The sequence below is a fragment of the Tenrec ecaudatus genome, chromosome 7 (assembly GCF_050624435.1).
Source record: "Tenrec ecaudatus isolate mTenEca1 chromosome 7, mTenEca1.hap1, whole genome shotgun sequence".
Lineage (NCBI taxonomy): Eukaryota > Metazoa > Chordata > Mammalia > Afrosoricida > Tenrecidae > Tenrec > Tenrec ecaudatus.
In genome coordinates, this window is record NC_134536.1 from 103344683 (window position 1) to 103363859 (window position 19177).

The following is a 19177-nucleotide window of genomic DNA, read 5'->3' on the forward strand; positions in this document are numbered from 1 at the left end:
GTTTGTACCCAATCTAATCAGGATCTTCTACTGTGGTTCTTGTCAAGAGTAGCTGGTAGTAGTTGCAGACCACCACCCTGATCACAGGTTAGAAGCAACTGTGGCTCATGTGAAGAAACTGCTTATGTCTTAAACTTTCTTCATGCTCTTCTGTTCTAGGTGAGAAGAGATCAATAATTGCTTCTTAGATGGCTGATCAGAAGCTTTTAAGACCGTAAATCAGTGGTTCTTAACCTTCCTAATGCTACGACCCTTAATGCAGTTCTCTTATGTTGTGGTGACCCCCACAACCATAACATTATTTTTGTTGCTACTTCATAATTGTAATTTTGCTACTGTTATGAATTGGCGACCCTTATGAACGGGTCGTTTGATCCCAAAAGGGGTCACGACCCCCAGGTTGAGAACCGCTGCCCTAAATAATATTCACCCGTCAGTATGTACAACATATTTATGAATTATATTTTGCTTAGATGCTTGTTAAGAATACAGTCTTTAGCATTCAAGTCTAGCAGTTCAGTCCCAGTGTCAAAGTAATTTCTAGAAGTATGTCCTCTATTATGAGTACATATGCATCATTTACAAACTAGTATGTACAAAGATGCATAATCATCCCCATGTATAAAGAACCATAATTATATGTGTATACAAGTATACTCCCATATGCTTTTCCTCACGTATTTAGCACATACATTTACTTATCCAGCTACTCACAAATTGTTATTAACTGTTGTTGCGGGATTTACTAGAGTTACTCCTTATTCCTACATCTCTCCCTTTTGTAAGTACTGGATTGCTATCTGCAAGGTTCAAATACACCAGCTGTTCCCTGTGAGAAGGAGGCTGTTTTCTCCTGTGAAGATTTCTAGCTCAGAAACCCTACGTGGGTTTCAAAGGAGTCAGAATTAACGCAATGGCAGTAATGGATTGAGCTGCACCCCTCTTAAAATGTGCTGTAAATCATAACTGACACACCAGTGTTTACAATCCCATTTGAGAAATGGTTTTCTGTTACTTTAATAGGCGGTATCAGGAGAGGTAGGATGTGGTTTAAACCAATCACCTCTAAAATACTAAGAGAGCAGATTAGGGCAAGTAACAAAACAAGTAGAGATGGAAAGATTGATATAATAACGCTTGCAGATCCATGAGGAACCATCAACTTGAGTCCCTAGAGAGAAGAATATTTTCTCTTATACCTAGTGGCCTGCGTTCAGACTTCTAAATTGTGAGAAAATAAATTTCTGATTGTTATAGCCATTCACTTATGGTATTTGTTATAGTGGCAAAATTTAAGAAAGTAAGGGTAATGCAGAAATAACTTGTAGCTTATCTCAGTGGGATTGTTGAGCAATATGTCTTAATAGTAGGGAGAAGCAAACAAAAATCCCCTTAGAAGTAACCATTAAAAAACGATGATAAATTATATTAACTTCTGAAGCAGTAATAACAACAAAAATCCAAACCCATTGTCACCAAGTCAATTCCAGCCCACCGTGACCCATGACAGTGCTTTCCTCACTGAAAATCTTTATGGAGGCAGATAGCTTCATCTTTCTCCCGAGGAGCAACGACTGGGTTTGAACCACCATCCTTTCAGTTGGAGTCTAATGCTTAGTCAACAGTTCCATCAAGGTTCCTTAAATGGTAAAAATATAATCCAAACCTAAGAAAACTTGGTGTAGCTGCCTCACTCTATAATAATAGTTGATGATTTTTTCTCCAGTGTTACTAAGAAGTTCTATGAATTGTTAGTTACTAACCAAAGGACAAGCAGTCTAAAACCACCGCTGCCCTGAGAGAGAGACAGAGGCGGCTGTCTGCTGCTTCAAATATGTGTTCTCCGGGTTTGGGGGTATAAGTAAGACAGAATACTAAAATCATACAGACTGCTTTTTAACCACAGTGAAGATAAACTAAAAATCAACAATGAAAAGATAAGCAGGAAATAAAGAACGACATTCTTGAACATAGAGACCTTTTAGTTAGCAAAAGATACACAAGCTCAGGTTCCCTCTGGCTACTACGGGGTTTTAAAATAGGATATACAACACCATCAAAGGAACCAGCTCAACAATCCAACAGTCAGTCAGTGCTTGTCTGGTGTCACTATGGTGTAGCTGCTGCTTCAGAAACACCGTCTGCTGTGTTCTTTTCTTGCCACCCCCCTCCCCCCTTTCCCATGCTTTGCTTTTGACCCTTGATACATGGACTCTTCCCAGGATAATGGCCCACTCACTACTGGCTTCCTCTGTCTTGGGGCTTTTGCTTATCCTCTTCCCACTCTTGGTTTCTGCCGTTACTTACTAATGCTATTTGTGTGTGTGTGTGTGTGTGTGTGTGTGTGTGCCTTGTGTTTAAGATTCTTCCAGAGAAAGGATGTGAATACCTCAGTCAGTCACTATTTGAATAAAAAATGGCTGCCTCAAAGTCCACGCTGCAGAGTGGACCCTTTGGCTAAGTACAAATCCCTAATTCAATATTGTAATCACCTGATTAAACCTGGCAATTTGTTAAGAACTGCCTCTGGTCCTTTATTTCAGGAGACTCAGTAGATTTTTCATTTCTTGGAGTTCTGAACAGGACGAAATGTCAATAGCTAAATATTCACTGTATCACTACTTTACAAGTAAAGTTTTGTTTACTTGTTCTGCTGCAACTCAGTATTTCCATGGGCTAAGTTAGCTTTCCAAACAGAACACAAAAGGTGGCTTCTGAGATTCATTGAAGGGTGGTTGTTGTTAGGTGCAATCCAGACCATTTCGACTCCTAGTGACCTTATGTGTAACAGAACAAAAAGACTGCCCTGCCCTGCATCATTCCCACAATGGTTCTTAGGTGTGAGCCTATGTTGCAGTCACTGTGTCAATCTAGCTTGTCAATAGCCTTCTTTATTCATGGCCTCTCTGCTTTCCCCAGCATGATGTCCTTTTCCTCAGATTGGTCTTTCCTACTAACATGTCCAAATTACATGATATAAGTCTTGTCTTGCTTGCCTCTAAAGAGCATTCCAGCACTACTTGGAACTTCTAAGCCAGACTTACTCTTTTGGCAGTCCATGGTACTTTCAATATTCGCTATCAACACCATAATTCAGTTACATTGATTTTTCTCCAGTCTTCCTTATTCAATGTTCAACTTTCACATGTACCTTATCTTCCCCTCCTATCCATGGATAACTTGGCTGATGTGTTAATACTTCTTTGTAAACCTTCAATGAATTGTGAGCTGTCCCATTGTGTAATACTGTCATGAGTTTCAGGCTATGTGTGGCAAAAGGTACTTACGCCTGCCTGCTTCTAATAAAGTTAGGGGCCCTGCAGTGTCAATATTGCGGAGTCCCCTGAGCCTGAATTGCATCTATCCTTTATCTTATCTTTATATTTTCTCACTGAATACTGTGCCCCCTTGAGCATGTTAGATTTGTAAGATAAGAGCTAGTCTATATTACCATACACTGAATCATGTGTGCACACTAGGCTTATAACAAACATGTCTGCCTAGACTACTCCCCCAATCCTGCCATGTTGAAAATATCTATCTCTGTATGAGGTGGGGGGGGGGGGAGGGAAGAAAGGCAGGAAAGGAGAGCTTAATTCATTTGAGATGGCTCACTAGTTCTGATTACTGTTCCTACTAAAGTATGGCTGTAATTCATTTTCTTGCATTACAAGGACTATTATGAAGCCTGCATTTTCCTATGTTATTTATGCTTAAGTGTTTTTTCTTGCTAGTAGGGGCTTTGACTGCGACAAGTCATGGGCTCAACTATACGATTCTATTACAACTTTAGAAATCAAAGTATAGGTCAGTGACAAATGTCTCAGTTCAGATTTATGAACGCATTAGGTAATAAATCAGGTTTTTATTCATAAGAAAAATTTATAGATAAATGATAATACTCATTAAAATGTTTTAACATCAGTTGTCCTTAACTTACCCTCAAAGTATGATGCTCTTGTGCTAATAATATTCTTAATTCTTCATGTAGTGTTATAGCTTCCAGAAACTGTCCCCATAAAGCCATCAGAAGGGAACAAAGTTGTGCAAGATTCATATTTATAAGTTCTGCCAGTTCATCAGGGTTCTCTAATTTCTGAAATGGCCAAAAAGTAAATATCAAATGACTTGCTGTAACACAGTTACAGGTAACATTTTTATTAAGACTACTAATACAATAGCAAATTTGTAATTTAAAAAATAAATATGTGTACGCATATACACACATGTATGGAGAGACCAGTGTCTTTTTCTCTTTGAAAGCTATTGTAGCAACACTGAGCAACTTTTCAGTATCTGAGATACCGTATTACTGAAATTATATCACCCTAATCTAAAATTATAAAGTAAGATTCTATGGAATATGAGCAACTTCAAAATACATGCATTAGATATTGAAAAGTGTGAACAAAAACATGGTCACACATATAGTTGCTATCAGTTAGAATTGACTTGACAGCAACCAATAACGTGTACAAATAATGATGAAATTTGTATCATTCTGACAAAAACTGAAATCAGCTAATTATTAAGTATATGATTTCCTATTTCAAATAACTTAGTTCCATAAATTTGTCTTTTGATTCTTTTAAAGAAAGTCTACATATTTCCATTATTGTAGTTTTATTACATATTCTAGCATCCTGCTGGGAAAATCCTTCTATATTTATATTATTTCAAAGTTTTTTCTTAGCCATTGTTATCTTTCTCAAACTCTTAAAGATATGTTTAAATTAAAAAATCCACTTGGATTTTTATCTGAAATTACAAATATTATTGAGATAATTATTTTTGGGATTAATTATCTTTGATCCAAGAACATGTCACTTTTTAAATTTTTGTTTGAATTACTTAGGAAAACATTGTAGTTTACAAATATTAATTGTATATATGTTATTATGATATTTCTAAGAATTCATCATTCTTTTTTGATAACTATTATAATACATTAAGGAAATATTTAATAACTCCTTATTTAACATTAGAGGAAGTCTCTAGGACAGTGGCTCTCAACCTGTGGGTCAGCACCCTTTTGGAGGTCGAACGACTTTTTCACAGGGGTCACCAGATTCATAACAGTAGCAAAATTACAGTTATGAAGTAGCAATGAAAATAATTTTATGGTTAGGGGTCACCACAACATGAGGAGCTGTATTAAAGGGTCACAGTATTAGGAAGGTTGAGAACCACTGCTCTAGCATTATATTTATTTACACATATTTATGTAATTTTCCAAGAGAAAGCTAAAAAACTTTTCATTCTCAACAGAATATATACCCCAACTTCAAATATACATATTTAGATGACTGATGACACTACTTTATTTGGTTAATATCGTTGGTAGAGAAGGAAATAGAAATTTTAACTATACAGAATATTGAGTTCCTTGGCAGAAAACACAAACATAAGAAATTCTCATTTAAATTCCAAATATGAACTAGAAAAATGTGAGATATAAATGGTTAAATAAGACTTTTTCATTTCTATGTAACATTGTTTTATAAAAGTATGTAAACTTAAATGGTTTAAAATTTGTCCAGAAATTCTGCTATTTAACTAATAGAAAATATATATTTTGATTAAGATAATTACCTTTCCTTATTTCTGTGCAGAGAGCTTTAAAAGTTAATTTAATGTCAAAGTTAAATGTGTTTTGATTCACTAAGTTGTGAATTTGCCATGATTAAGCATTTTATCTATGCAACTTAGGAATAATTAAAGTAATTATTAGAAATAAATAAAAGATAAAACATTTAGAATAATAAACAGAAACTAGTCAAGTAACTTGATAATGTACATTTAAAAAAATTCAAGTACCTTCACTTCTTCACATAGTTCAGTAAGGCGAGCTTCTACATCCATTTCCTCTGAAAGGCGTAAAGAGTAATTAGAGGAAATTAAATTTTCAATAGTAGATATAAAAACTGTTAGAAATTATGTAAATGAATTAAAATCCCTTTAAAAAGCCAGAAAATTGAAAAATATCTACTATATTCAGTAAATCAAATTTCAACACAAGATATTTTCATTAAGTACCTTAACTATGTAGATAGTATGATTAATAGGTATTAAATTCTGTCATGGTTATTAACAGATTCTTGCAAGTAGGGAACAATGACACAGAAATACTGACTATAAGCCTAGGTGGCAGCTTGCACAAATGCACCACGGACAAGAAAAAACATAATTTTAATTGTATTTCAAATTTTACCATTTCCAGTAAAAGCTTTATTTTGTATTACAGTACACCTAGCTTATTTTTTGTAAAAGCTATTACGTAAAAGTTTAAGTAACTTTACTATTTGTAACTGAAATATATTAAAACAGCCCTGATGACACAAAGGATTATGTACTGGGCTGCTAACCACAAGGTCAGCAGTTCAAAATTACCAATGGCTCTGTGGAAGAAAGATGGGGCTTTTACTCTTGTAAAATGTTACAGTCTCAGAAACCCACAGGAGGCACATCTACCCTATCCTATATGGTTAAAATAAGTTGGAATCAACTCAATGGCAATAAATTTTGGGTCTGAATGCATAGAATACTTAATAAAAGTGAATATGAATATAAAACCCATTTAAATGAAAAGTTTCCATTTCAGTCTGGTAAATTCAGTTTTCTAGATGATAGCTTAAATGGAAGCATAAATCCAATTTATGTAATGTATGTTATAACCATCTATAAAGGAATGCATATATTAATTTATGTAGTAGTAATATTTACATGAGAAGACAGAAAATAGAATATAAAGATTATATTTTAGAGGAAAGTGATTTCATTAGGCCTGAAATTTCATTTTTTTATATTTTAAATTTTAACTAGAAATTAAAATGAGTTCTGAAGATTTATAAAAGCATAGTGAGGACCAAAAAAAATTCTTGTAATATTGCTAATTAAAAACAAGCAAACAAAAATAACTCACTGCCATTGAGATGATAATAAGTCAGAGATTAGAATGCTCCTGTCATAGTTTCCAAGACTGTAAATCTTTATAGGAGTACAAAGTGTCATCTTTCTCCTGTGGAGTGGCTGATGGTTTCGAACTGTTGACCTGGCAGTTAGCAGCCCAACACGTAAGTAACCAGGGTCCCTTCTCTTGTTGCTAAAGAGGCTTTAACAGATCATTATAACACAAAGGCATGAATACATTCATTATATGGCCTCCAGGAATTCATTAAAGGTAAAATGACTGTTTACAGCTTTGTAAAAAATTATAAACATTTATTTTTATAAAATAAGCAGTTACTGTGTGGCTAAATATATATAATCAAGTTATAAGATGGCAAATGCTGATGATAAAAAGGATGGGACATGTACATTCACCTACATAATGCAGAGTTTCCAACATATATAAACTGTATTTATACATACACAAAAACCAGTTTCACTAAATCGGTGATTTTGCATAGATGACGACTTTGGTAAGTTGATTGATCCCTAAGGATTTCATTATCACATAAATCAGTGGCTTCTAAAACTAAGTTTTTCAAGACCTAAACAAAACTAATAGACTGTATTAAAATCACAACTTCCAGATGCCATAAATCTCTTCACTTTACTCATCTCTTCTTGTAGAGCACCAGTAAAATTTGTCTAAGTGAGTTATAAAACCTACCCCTGAATCTAAAAATAAAACTTATACATTTTCCTAACTGTTACATATAAGAGATTAAATAACTCAAAAGGTTCATTTGAATTTTTTTCTAGTGGGAGCTACTTCTATGTAAACAGCATCACCGAGGAATGTTTAATAGCAAAACATAACGTCATAATCTTGAGTTAAGGTATTTTTAAAATCCTTTAGGTTCTATGCTAATTTTTTTCTTTTAAAAACGACATTCAAACAATTCTTATAATACGAGTGCCTTTAGCTAGTAAATTTCTTGTAAACCTAATCGGTATGTGTAAATTTGAACAGTTAGGTACAGACTGCATCTAATGTAAATTAATCAAATATTTGCCTTAATAGTGTACTTCATGCATAAAAATCATTTAAGAAACACTTCTAGCAACACGAAAATATCTAACATAATAAAATTACCGTATATTGCAAAGTAGTGTTCACTGTTACTATGAACTATATAGTGTGCATCTCAAATTTTGGTTAGTTCCTAAGTACGTGTATGTAAGTCAGATAATACTCGTAATTCAGGGACTGCTTGTCTATTTGTTGGGGGAGGGGTTATAGCTTCTGTCAAATGTTATAGTTTGTAACACAGGTTCCAAACTTATTTGGCTTATTGCCCATTTCATAAGGGGGGGGGGAGAATAGTAACTATTGGCAATTAAAAGCTTCTGTAGCATAACCCATAATGCAAGATAAGGTGTATTCTTGTTGTTAGACGCCATTGAGTGAGTTCCAATTCATAGTGACCCAGGTACAACCGAACAAAATACTGCCGGGTCAGCCCTATACTCACAATCGTTCTTATGTTTGAGCCCATTGTTGTAGCCATTGTGTCAAGTCATTGCATTGAGGGCCTTTCTCTTGTTGGCCGCCCCTCAATTTTACCAAGCATCATGTCTTCCTTCAGGGACTGTTCTCACCTGACAATTTGCCTCTAACCTGCCATCCTTGCCTCTAACAAGCATTCTGACTTTGCTTCTTCCATGACAGATGCTTGTCCTTTTGGCCGTACATGGTACTTTCAGCACCACAATTCAAATGCATCAGCTCTTCTTCAGTGGTCCTTATTCAATGGCCAACTTTCACATGCATATGAAGTTCTTGACAATACCGTGGCTTGGGTTAGGCTCACCTTAAGTCTCCAAAGTAATATCCTTGCTTTTTTTCCAGATTTATTTGATGTAATATACCGTTTGATATTTTGACTGCTGTTTCCATGAGCATTGATTGTGGACCTAAGCACGATGAAATCTTTGATAACTTCAATCTTTTTTCACTTTCTCATTATGTCACCTACTGGTCCAGCTGTGAGGATTTTGGCCTTCTTGACACTGAGCTGTAACCCACACTGAAGGCTGTAATCCCTGATCTTCATCAGCAAGTGCTCGTCTTCCTGACTTTCACAAGCAAGGTTGGGAAATTTGCCTATTGCAAATTCTTGTTAATAAGCCTTCCTCCGGTCCTGAAGCCACCTTTCTTCTTCATATAATCTAATTTCTCGATTATTTGCTGAACATACAGACAGAAAAATTGTAGTGAACATTTTCCCTGATTTAAAACCATACATTATGGCCTTATTCTGTTCACACAATTGCCTCTTGATCGATGTACAGGTTAGGGATGAGCACAATTAAGTGTTCTAAGATTCCCATCCTTTGCTAGGCTATCCAGTTTGTTATGGCCCACAGTCAAATGCCTTAGCAAAATCAAAACCACAGCTAAACATCCTTTTGGTATATTCTGCTTTCAGTCAGGATCCATCTTACATAAGTAATGATCTCTTGGCCCACATCCTCTTCTGAATCCGGCCTGAACTTCAGCAACATTTTACTTACATGTGACATCAATGATATCATTTAAGTATTCTTTTGTGTCACCATTCTTTGGAATGGGTACAAATATGGATCTCTTCCACTAAGTTGACCAAGTAGCTGTCTTCCAAATTTCCTAGCAAAAATGAGTGAGTGCTTCCAGTACTTTATCTGATAACTGAAACATTTCAAGTGGTATTCCATCAACTTCTATAGTCATGTTTTTGGCAAATGTTTTCAGTGCAGTTTGAACTTGGTTCTTATAATGGTTCGATATTGTCTAGTTCTTTTTGGTACAGTGACTGTGTATTATTTCCATCTTCTCTTGATATCTCCTACATTGTTCAATATTGAAAATAAAGGCTTGAATTTTTTTTAGTTCTTTCAAGTTAAGATATGCTTATAGTATCTGTCTTTATCTTTGTGAGTTGCCCTTAGAAATGTTCTATTCATTTCTCTGACTTCATCATTTCTTCCATATGCTTTAGCTAGTCTATGTTCAAGGCCAAGGTTTAGATGTCTTTTCTGACATCCATTTGGGTCTTCTTTCTTTCCTGTCTTTTTATTGACCTTTTAGTTTCTTCATGTATGATGTTCTTTTTTTAGAAAAAAAAAAACCCAACATTTTATGGGGCCTCTCTTCTTGTCATCCTACTTACTGTTCATCACATCTTCTGTCATCAGTGTTCAATATGTCAAATCTTCTCTTGAGAAATTCAGGTGGGATAGATTCAAGGTCCGAGGTGCTCTTGTTTTAATTTTATTCAGCTTCAACCTAAAGCTTTGTCTGAGCAACTGATGGTCTATTCCATGCTTTAGCTGCTGACAATGAGCGTTTCCATCATCTTCTCAGAGATGTCAATTTGTGCGTCTCATCTGAAGAAATCCATATATAGAGTTGCCTTTTGTGTTGTTGAAAAAAGGTATTTATGATGAAGAAGTGGTTGGTCTTGCAAAATTCTATCATGCGATCTCTGGTTTCATTTCTATCATCAAAGTCTTATTTTCCAACAACTGTTGCTTCCTCTTTGTTTCCAACATTTGGATTCCAATTGTCAATGCTCATCACTACCTCTTGACTGCATGTTTGATCAATTTCCTACTGAAGACATTGGTAGAATTCTTCAAATTCTTCTTTGTATTCTGAATCCTGTTGGTTTTGGGTACCCAGGTGGCATTTCAAGTACCAGTGACCAACCATCCAGCAGCATAGCCACACAAGGCACCACAGCAAGACAAACTGACAGACAAGTGGTGGAGGATAAGGTGTAGGTATCTGATTTTGCTGTGCCCCACCCCCAATTGCTTCACCCCAGCCCCCCAGTGGGCAGTACTGCACATGTTAGGAAACACAGGTTTAGAACGCTATCCTTTAATATTTTCCAAATTTATTGATCAATATGAGTTTTTATACCATTTTGTTTCATAAAAAGGGAGTTTGTTTTACACATTTAAAGTATTTGTTTTTTTTCCACAATAATACTCTACAGAAATATGGTACCTGATTCTAAACGCGCATGTAATCTTCCTTAGTGTGGATGCGGCATCGCTTACTCTAAATGTCACTCTTTACACAAATGATAGGCATTTATCTTTGTTTTCCATGTTTTTCCACTAAGAGCAATGCTTGGACATATACTATTAGATATCATTGATCTTATTTCTATGATTCATATTAACAGAAGTTAGCTTAATGGGTAAGAGACCACGCACTTCAAATTTATTTTCTAAATCTGCCATTCATAATACATTCATTCAACAGATTACTTATAACATATCCCCGAAAATGCTAGCACAGTGCTAGACTTTAAAAGTAAAAGATATTTCAATAAAAGTATTTAACTACCTTTCTTATATAGGCAGCCCCATGTTAGGAACATCTAACTTATAATCCACAATTATGAATCAAAACTGGTAAAGCCTATTGGTCTAAAGAGTCAAGGTACATATAATGGTTTCCATTAACAAATGGGTATCTGTGATACATGTGTCTCTGGAAGTGTTTCTGAAATGTTTAGTTTACAGGAAGTACATTATATACCATATATTAAGACTAATCTTTGGTGATCTATAGGTATGAATTATGGCTAATTGTTCTGATTTACATAGATTTTGACTTTATAAGAAAAATTTAGGATCACACTCATAATCTGGAGATTACCTATACATTAGTTCTGAATCAAGCCTTTTTCAGCCTAACCCAAAGCTGGCCCTTTATACTTATCTTATTATATAAATCTCTACTCCACAACACCATTTAGAATGCTCACATTCTAAATTGAATTGGTAATACATAGTTTAGAAGTTCCTAAGATACTTTTAAATACTACTTTTAGAAGTGTTTTTAATTGCTTAAAAGAACACTAAAATGTAACATTTATTCATAATTTTGACTATTAATTCTTTAATTTATAATTATATTAAAATATAAAATAATATTTCTGAAGGAATGGCTATAAAACATTTACAATAATTTTCACTATTTTTATTTTGTTACTTCAATTTCTTTTGTCTATACTTCTGAAAATTAAGTGACAAATATTGTGACTTTATTTTTAATTTCTTATTATGTTACTGTGATGGTCAATTCAATACAAATTTAAAAACTCTCAGTATGTGTACCATGGAAAAATAATAAATTTTTACTGGTATTCAAAAACAGTAATGCATATGGAACTATTGTTAACAAAATAGTGATAACAGAACAGCAAAATTAGGTGCAAGATGACAATGAGAATATTTGTTTACTTGTGTAATGCATAAACTAGGTTGGATTTTCTTTAATCACATATCTTTATTAGTGGGCGTATAAAAGAAAAAATTACTTTGACCAGATAGAAACATGTTCCAAGCAACTAATTCTGGCAATCAACATGGCTTCCAAAAAAATGTTCTTTGTAAGACCTCTTGAAGAATACAGAAAACGCCGGTGGTATTTCCATTGACCAATTCCTAGTTTTAAACAAAAACTTAGTATTCTAAATTGAAAGAGTAATCAACAGTTATCTACATACCAAGCTTAGTCTAAAAGAAAATTTTAAAATGAGTGAAGCCTATTATTTCAACAAGTACACATTTATGAAATTGGACACTAAGGCAACATTTCCAGTGACTTAAAAGGGAGGATTTACGTGACCTACTTGTAAACATACCTAGAGGAGTATCTTTCTGGGACCGTGACGGCTTTCTTCTGAGAAGGCGCTCAGAGAGGACCTGCATGTTGGCCTTGGCTAGTTATAAGGATTGCACATAGCACTAGTTACTCTTCTCTTTTTTTCAACAAAATTAGAATTTCCAACTTGTTAGTAACAGACTTATTACTGAATACCTAATAGTGCAGTTAGAACACTAAAGCAGAATCTTTGAGTTAATTAGTTTATTAGAATTACAAATGATGTACATTCAAATTTATATATTTTTTTCTATTTAAAGAGATGTCACTCGACATTTAATAAACCAGTATTATTCTTATGTTTTAATTTCTTAGGCTCAGAATTTTAGAGTTGGCTTGGTTCTTAGAGACCAATTAGGTCAGCCCTCTACTTTTATAATTGAGGATACCGAGACCCCGAAAAGCTTATATTTCAGGACCTTTGACTACCATTTTCTTTAAATATTCTTTGCACCAAGCCAATATTTAACTATAGGTCATCAAAAAATGTACATCATTTATCTAAAGAGGGAAAAAAGGCAAAGGTAGAAAGAAGAATACAAAGTATTATTTAAAGACAGGGTTTAGATAAAATGTTAATACATGTTGGGGTTTAAGACTTAAATATACACTTAAAAAATTCAAGGTAAGTATAAATAATAAAAGATATATAATAGGTATGTGAATCAACTATTTAATATGTACTTATTAAAACTGATGAGCCAGTATGGTCTTTAGTAGTGGGGTACTATTAAAATATATTCTAGTAATTACAATTTTAGGAAGTAAAAAAAAAACATTACCAATATAGTCCAGACTACACAGTATTTGATTATTTTAAGTAGTATGTAGCATTTTATATGTTCTTCTGGAAGCTGTATTCAAAAAATACTAAAATTTATAATAAAATTTTGGTATTATGTATATGTTATTAATTTTATTACTAGGATTGGTTCATGTAAAAATGAAGCCTGCGTTTGCTTTAAAATTTCAGTTTCTGATAAAACAATAATTTAAATAGTTTACATTCATTTAGTCTTTACACATGAAATTAAATGTTAAAGGGATTTTAATTATAATTTCTATACTATATTTCTAAACCCAAAGAAATCGATATGACAGAAATCATTCTTACCTAAAATACAAAACTTAATGGACAAATAAATGATCGAGCTGTAGTTAGATTAATATATTATTAATAAAGTGCTAGTAGCATCAAAGCTATTTTAAATGAACCTTTGAAAAAGTAATATTGCTTAATTCTCATTAATTATATCAATAAACATATCCCCTTTAGGGAGATATACTTTATTCTAAGTTAAAATATGGATCATATATTTTTTTACTCATAAGTAGTATTTATGTTGAAAATTATGGAAGGTGTATCCCCACCTCCAGCCAGTCCTGGAGCTTTGGGGTTTGGCTCAAGGGGAGTCCCTCTGGGACATGGGGGTACAGTGAATGGTATGACTCTTTGCTGGGCATGCCTACACAGTAGGGTATGCCGCCCCCCCCCCCCCAGAGTTTCCCGTATGGGCTCCAATAACTTTCTTCCCTTTTGCTTAACCAAAAAAAAAAAAAAAGAAAATTATGGAAGGTGATTAACACTTGTAGGACAATCTTATATACTTCTCTATATTAAAACTACTTTCTTGTAGAAACACCATTACATATGGCTTTGAAGTTTTCCATTACTATTTTTAAGATGTTTTTTCAGGCACATGATACTGTCATTTGTCAATAATGTAATTTAATAGTTGGTGGTCCAGTCATTGAAGCTAAAACAAATCTATAACATACTTTTAAAAAATGCTTTTGAGTCAGAAGGACCAAGTTGGGGAAATACCTGGAGATTTTCCCCCACAACGCAAGAATAAGAAATAGTCTAAATGTTTCTATTCTACAAATGACTAATCCATTTCAAAAATTATGTTCATTTTGAAGCAGTAGTTTTCTACTAGATTTTCCTGAGAGAAATAGGAGTCTAACGATATGAAATAGCAAGGCAAGTCTATTTCAGACACTAATTTAAAAAAAAACAAAAACACTGTTCCACACTACCTTTTTTATTTATGTGGAAGAAGATATTTGCCACACACATACAAAAAAAGTTCCTATTATTTATATACTCTATACACAGGAACCACTAAATCTAGTATTCTAAACAGTTTATTTAGTGAATCCTATGTCTAGTAACTAAAGAAATTAATCAAATCAAGTAGAGTAGTCGCGGTTAGACAGCAGCAGAATACCCAATAGGTTTCTACAGCTAAAATACGGGAGGGAAAAATCCTTTTATTATCTAACAATTCTTTTGTGCCCCTAAATAGGTAATTATAACATTATATAGCCTGCTATTTGGTCTAAAGTCTACTAACTATTTTCAGTAACAGTGGCCAGAAGTTCCACTGATACTGTTAAAACACTGAGATCCTTTAGAAACAAATGAATAGATAATAATGATTAAGTAAAATTTAAAAAGCAATTTCTGATTTATTCAAATATATAAAGTTAAATTTATTCTGAATAGAGCCTATTCAAATATAGAGGCTATTAGGATGAGCTGTTAGATAATATTTAAGAAGAAAAGCCTAAAAACCTGTCATACAAAGGTTAAAAGGAAACTCATTTGGACAATTCCGATTATTTATCTTCTGTAAAATGATACATGTATAAGAGTACCTTACAAAATATAGGTGGCATACAAACCCATAGCAATATAATTTTATTATGTACTGAAATATATAGGGGCAATATTATTTTTTGACTAAAATAAACCTTGGTGTTTCTTATTAAAAGCTATCATTCCCCAAAGTGAAATAAAGGAATAGATTACTTAAAGGCAAATGTACGTAAAATTCTTAAATACAACATGAAGAGGCTCTTAAATATTTGGGGGTTAATTTTAGGATTCTGCAGATAATTATTTGCTTCCTAGTATGTTTTCTGTAAGAGGAATAAGTAGATTGACAAACATGCTTTTAAAATATCTACAAAAGGACTCATTACACATATGGCACCAAGAAGTTATTTCCTCAATGTTACTGAAAGAATTTTCAAACAAAGAAAATGATTATCAAGGTTTGAAAAAGATGGAATTGAGAAAGAAGTAGAAGAAAGCAAATAAACACTAAAGGTTAGCAGAGAACAACTACACTGTAAGAATGGAGAGGATGAATTCAACTATAGGATAGGATCTAGCTGCTCCTTTTGACATACCCAGTTCTAGTTTCTGACAAGAGGGAATCTCTCCTGTTACCGTAATGAAGTAGCTGTGCAATCCCTTGAAAGCTAGCAGCAAAGTGGCACAAAGGGTATAATGAAAATTATAAGCATGATGCAGGAAGGAATCTGCAACCATGAAACTGCATCCCTAAGAAAGAACAGATTTTAAGGATAGTGTTAGTAACCGAAAATCTTAAAGTATGGTACTTCTAATTTAAAAAAATAAAGAACTCCCCCTCAAACATTTTTTATTTTAGTTATTCTAAAACATAAAATTAATCAGCAAAAGGTATGAGTTGATCTTCTTCATACAAATAATGTAAACATATAAAATACAACACTAGTAATTTCAGTAATGGAAGCTTGTTTTTTAAACAAGTATACTAAATTACAATGATTCATAACTTGAAAATCAAATTACATTTCACCTCAAGAACACATCTCTATATGCTTTTACAGTTAAATCCCCTACCCTCCTTTTGTTGCCCCTGGGGAATAATGGCTGCAATTATACTACATCTGGGTAGGTCTCAACCATGGCAACCGATTATAATAATTCTGTTAAGGGAGTATGGGGTGCTAGTATCAAGTTAAAAAGGTACAGTCATCAGAGATCTCTGCATGAAAAATGATAAATTCTTCGAGTATCAGTTATTTTCATAATAAACAACTAGATCTATTTGTTAAAATCATATATTAGATTGATACATTGTTGGGCTCAAATAATTAATAAAAAGACTATCACATACAAAGATAAAACAGTAAAACATTCCATTTGGAATAAGATAAATATTTTTAGTTCTTACATCTGGTGATAACTGTTTGCTGTAGTTAATACCAAAGACCACACTTTCAAGAGTAGGAATCAGAGAATCTCTGTTTTGTGCTGGTACATTTCTGTTTAACCAAGTAGTTTTCACAGGACGAGGAAAGCTGGAGGAATAAATATTACGGTGTTATTGTCATTAATAGTCTACTTGAACTTAAGGTGAATATTTACTAAAGAAAATCTTATAGGAAGAAAGTATAGAGCAAAGAATATGCAAGGTTATAAGTTCTAAAGCATCATTATAATTTTATAAATTTTCCTCTAATAATCTGAATTATTAGGAAAAGACATAATGACTATAAAACTTCAGACTTAAAAAAAAAACAACTTCAGACTTAAGAATATGTGAGACTGCTTTTCTATGGTTGGGATTCAAGGAATTTCAAAGGCTAAGACTGGGTGGAGTCCAAAGTGCCTAAAGGATAAATGAAGATTTAGTTTAGAAATACTCATCTGTCAGATTGGTTCCCTAGTTTAATGAAGCTAACTATGCACGCTATTACAGAAATAAATGCAGCAGAAGAAACAAAATCAACTTGAGGTCTCCACTTCTCAAAAATATTCACTTCTCTTCATTCAAAGCCCCTGAATTCTATTAAGATCATCTTTATAAAGAAATGCTTCCAGGCACCATGTCAATGACATTTTCATTAACTACTTCTATTAATACAACGAATACATTGTATCATTCCTTGTAGGTGACTTTGAAGCAATTCCAACTCCAGGAGTCTTGCTGTGTGCAGGGCAGAACTACTCCAAGGGGTTTTGCAAGCTGAATCTCTTTGGAAACACAAAAGTAGGCCTGTCTACTAAGGCACCTTTGTGTGGGGGTTCAAACTACAAACCTTGGGTTGAAGAATCTAGTGCTTAATTATTTGAGCTACCTATAGAACCATGTAACATTACATTTAGTATTCTATAAATTTCAGAGTAAATATTTGTGATCAAAAGTATAAACATAAACATGATTATACTTAGAGAAAGCACTGGTGATCTTAAGAAGGCCAAAGCATTTGGCCTATTTGACAGTTTGGCAAAAGGAAAGCGGCAGAACAGTAAATCATTTTTGCCATAAGCAGAGTGCAGCTTTCATTTGAAAAATCAATTTACTTTGCAAAAATAAAAAACATGTATCAGCAAAGGGAGTCACAGTCAATGGTAAATTCCACTTGCTATGTGTTTTTCAGAGACCAAAAAAAAAAAAAAAAAAGTTGTACTTAAAAAAAAAAGGGAAAAAAAAAAGGCCAAATAGATTCTGACTCATAGCAACCCTACATGACAGGGTAGAACTGCCCCTGGTGAATTTCCGAGGCTCTTAATACTTTACGGGAGTCGAAAGCCTCAGTCTTTCTCCTGCGGGGTGGCTCGTGGTTTCAAATTGCTGACCTTGTGGTACACAGCCCAACACATAACCACTACACCACCCTACAAAAGAAAGTAGATCGTATAAGAAGCAAAGAAAGACGTCCAAATAATTGATTAAATATCTCTAGTTAGGTTGGTCACAGAAACTTTTAAATAAAAAATAACATTTAAAAATAAAATTATAAATTAACATTTTCATTGTATTTAGAAATATCTATATACATTTCCACTTATAGTGAAAAGAACCAATTAAAATCTTGTCCTTACAGATCATGTTTACTAAGATCACTCTGTGAAGTACATTCTCATGAACTCAATAAACTTTGTGATTATCTTTTAAACCCACCTGTAACAAACCTTCAGGAAAACTCTGCCGAAGCATAAGCAGTGAGGAATATTACCCTTAATATGATCCCTTTGACCAGTGCCATCAGCAAAAAGCTTTCCCTTATTCCTTCTTTGCTTCCCTTTACCAATCTCTAATTTAAAGGCAAAGAAAGGCAGGGAAAGAGGCTGCTTCCCCGCTCCACGTGTTCCAGCAGCAAGAGAGGTGATGTAAGAGCCCATGGCAGCCAAGTAAAGAACAGCAACCTCAGCTGTTGCAGGCACCTCGTTTTTTCCTCCAGTCACTAACCAGAGCCAACAGTTGATCCTCTTGGCTTCTGATTCGGAGCCAAAAATGTCTTCTTCCAGTAAACAGTCTCTAGCAGGTGAGCTGCCCCTTCCTCCTACTAGTCTGTGGCAAAAACCGCTGCGTGGCCAGAGGAAGCACACGTTTAACTCACTAGGAGTAGTGATGTGAATATCACTACTCTAAATATCAGGGCTTTAAAATGTAACTTTAATAACCTGAGCTGACGTCTACATTTTCTGGATAGAAACTAAGCCAGTGCTATAGCTAGTCTTATGAGTTTTAAAATAGGAATAGCTTAGACAGTTTAAATAAAGATTCTTCAGGAAACTTAAGAAAATTTATGCAATACTACAAATTTCTTTATCAAATAGATTTAGTATTGAAACTTAATGTGTAGTTCACATAAAAAATGGCGTATTACTTCTCTGCCATCCACTTAACACGAATTTCACTAGGAGAAACAAACTGGTTGCTGCTCTGTGCGCTCTATCGAGATGACCTTTAGGGAAGGGATTGTGTGTAATATAGTGGAAGA

At 33.9% G+C, this 19177-nt stretch overlaps 1 protein-coding gene across 6 annotated transcripts in view; it reads right to left on the reverse strand.

Moving 5' to 3' along the window:
* FAM135A (family with sequence similarity 135 member A) overlaps positions 1–19177 on the reverse strand; it is a 104798-nt gene that overhangs the window by 32853 nt on the left and 52768 nt on the right. For 5 of the 6 annotated variants that reach the window (XM_075554921.1, XM_075554919.1, XM_075554920.1 and 2 more), the window contains 5 exons: positions 16621–16747; positions 15809–15962; positions 12591–12668; positions 5818–5867; positions 3941–4096 (listed from right to left, as the gene is read on the reverse strand). In XM_075554921.1, coding sequence (XP_075411036.1) covers positions 3941–4096; positions 5818–5867; positions 12591–12668; positions 15809–15962; positions 16621–16747 — 565 coding nt within the window. Of the gene's footprint in view, positions 1–3940; positions 4097–5817; positions 5868–12590; positions 12669–15808; positions 15963–16620; positions 16748–19177 lie in introns of those variants that run through there. The other variant, XM_075554924.1, reaches the window with a different exon arrangement.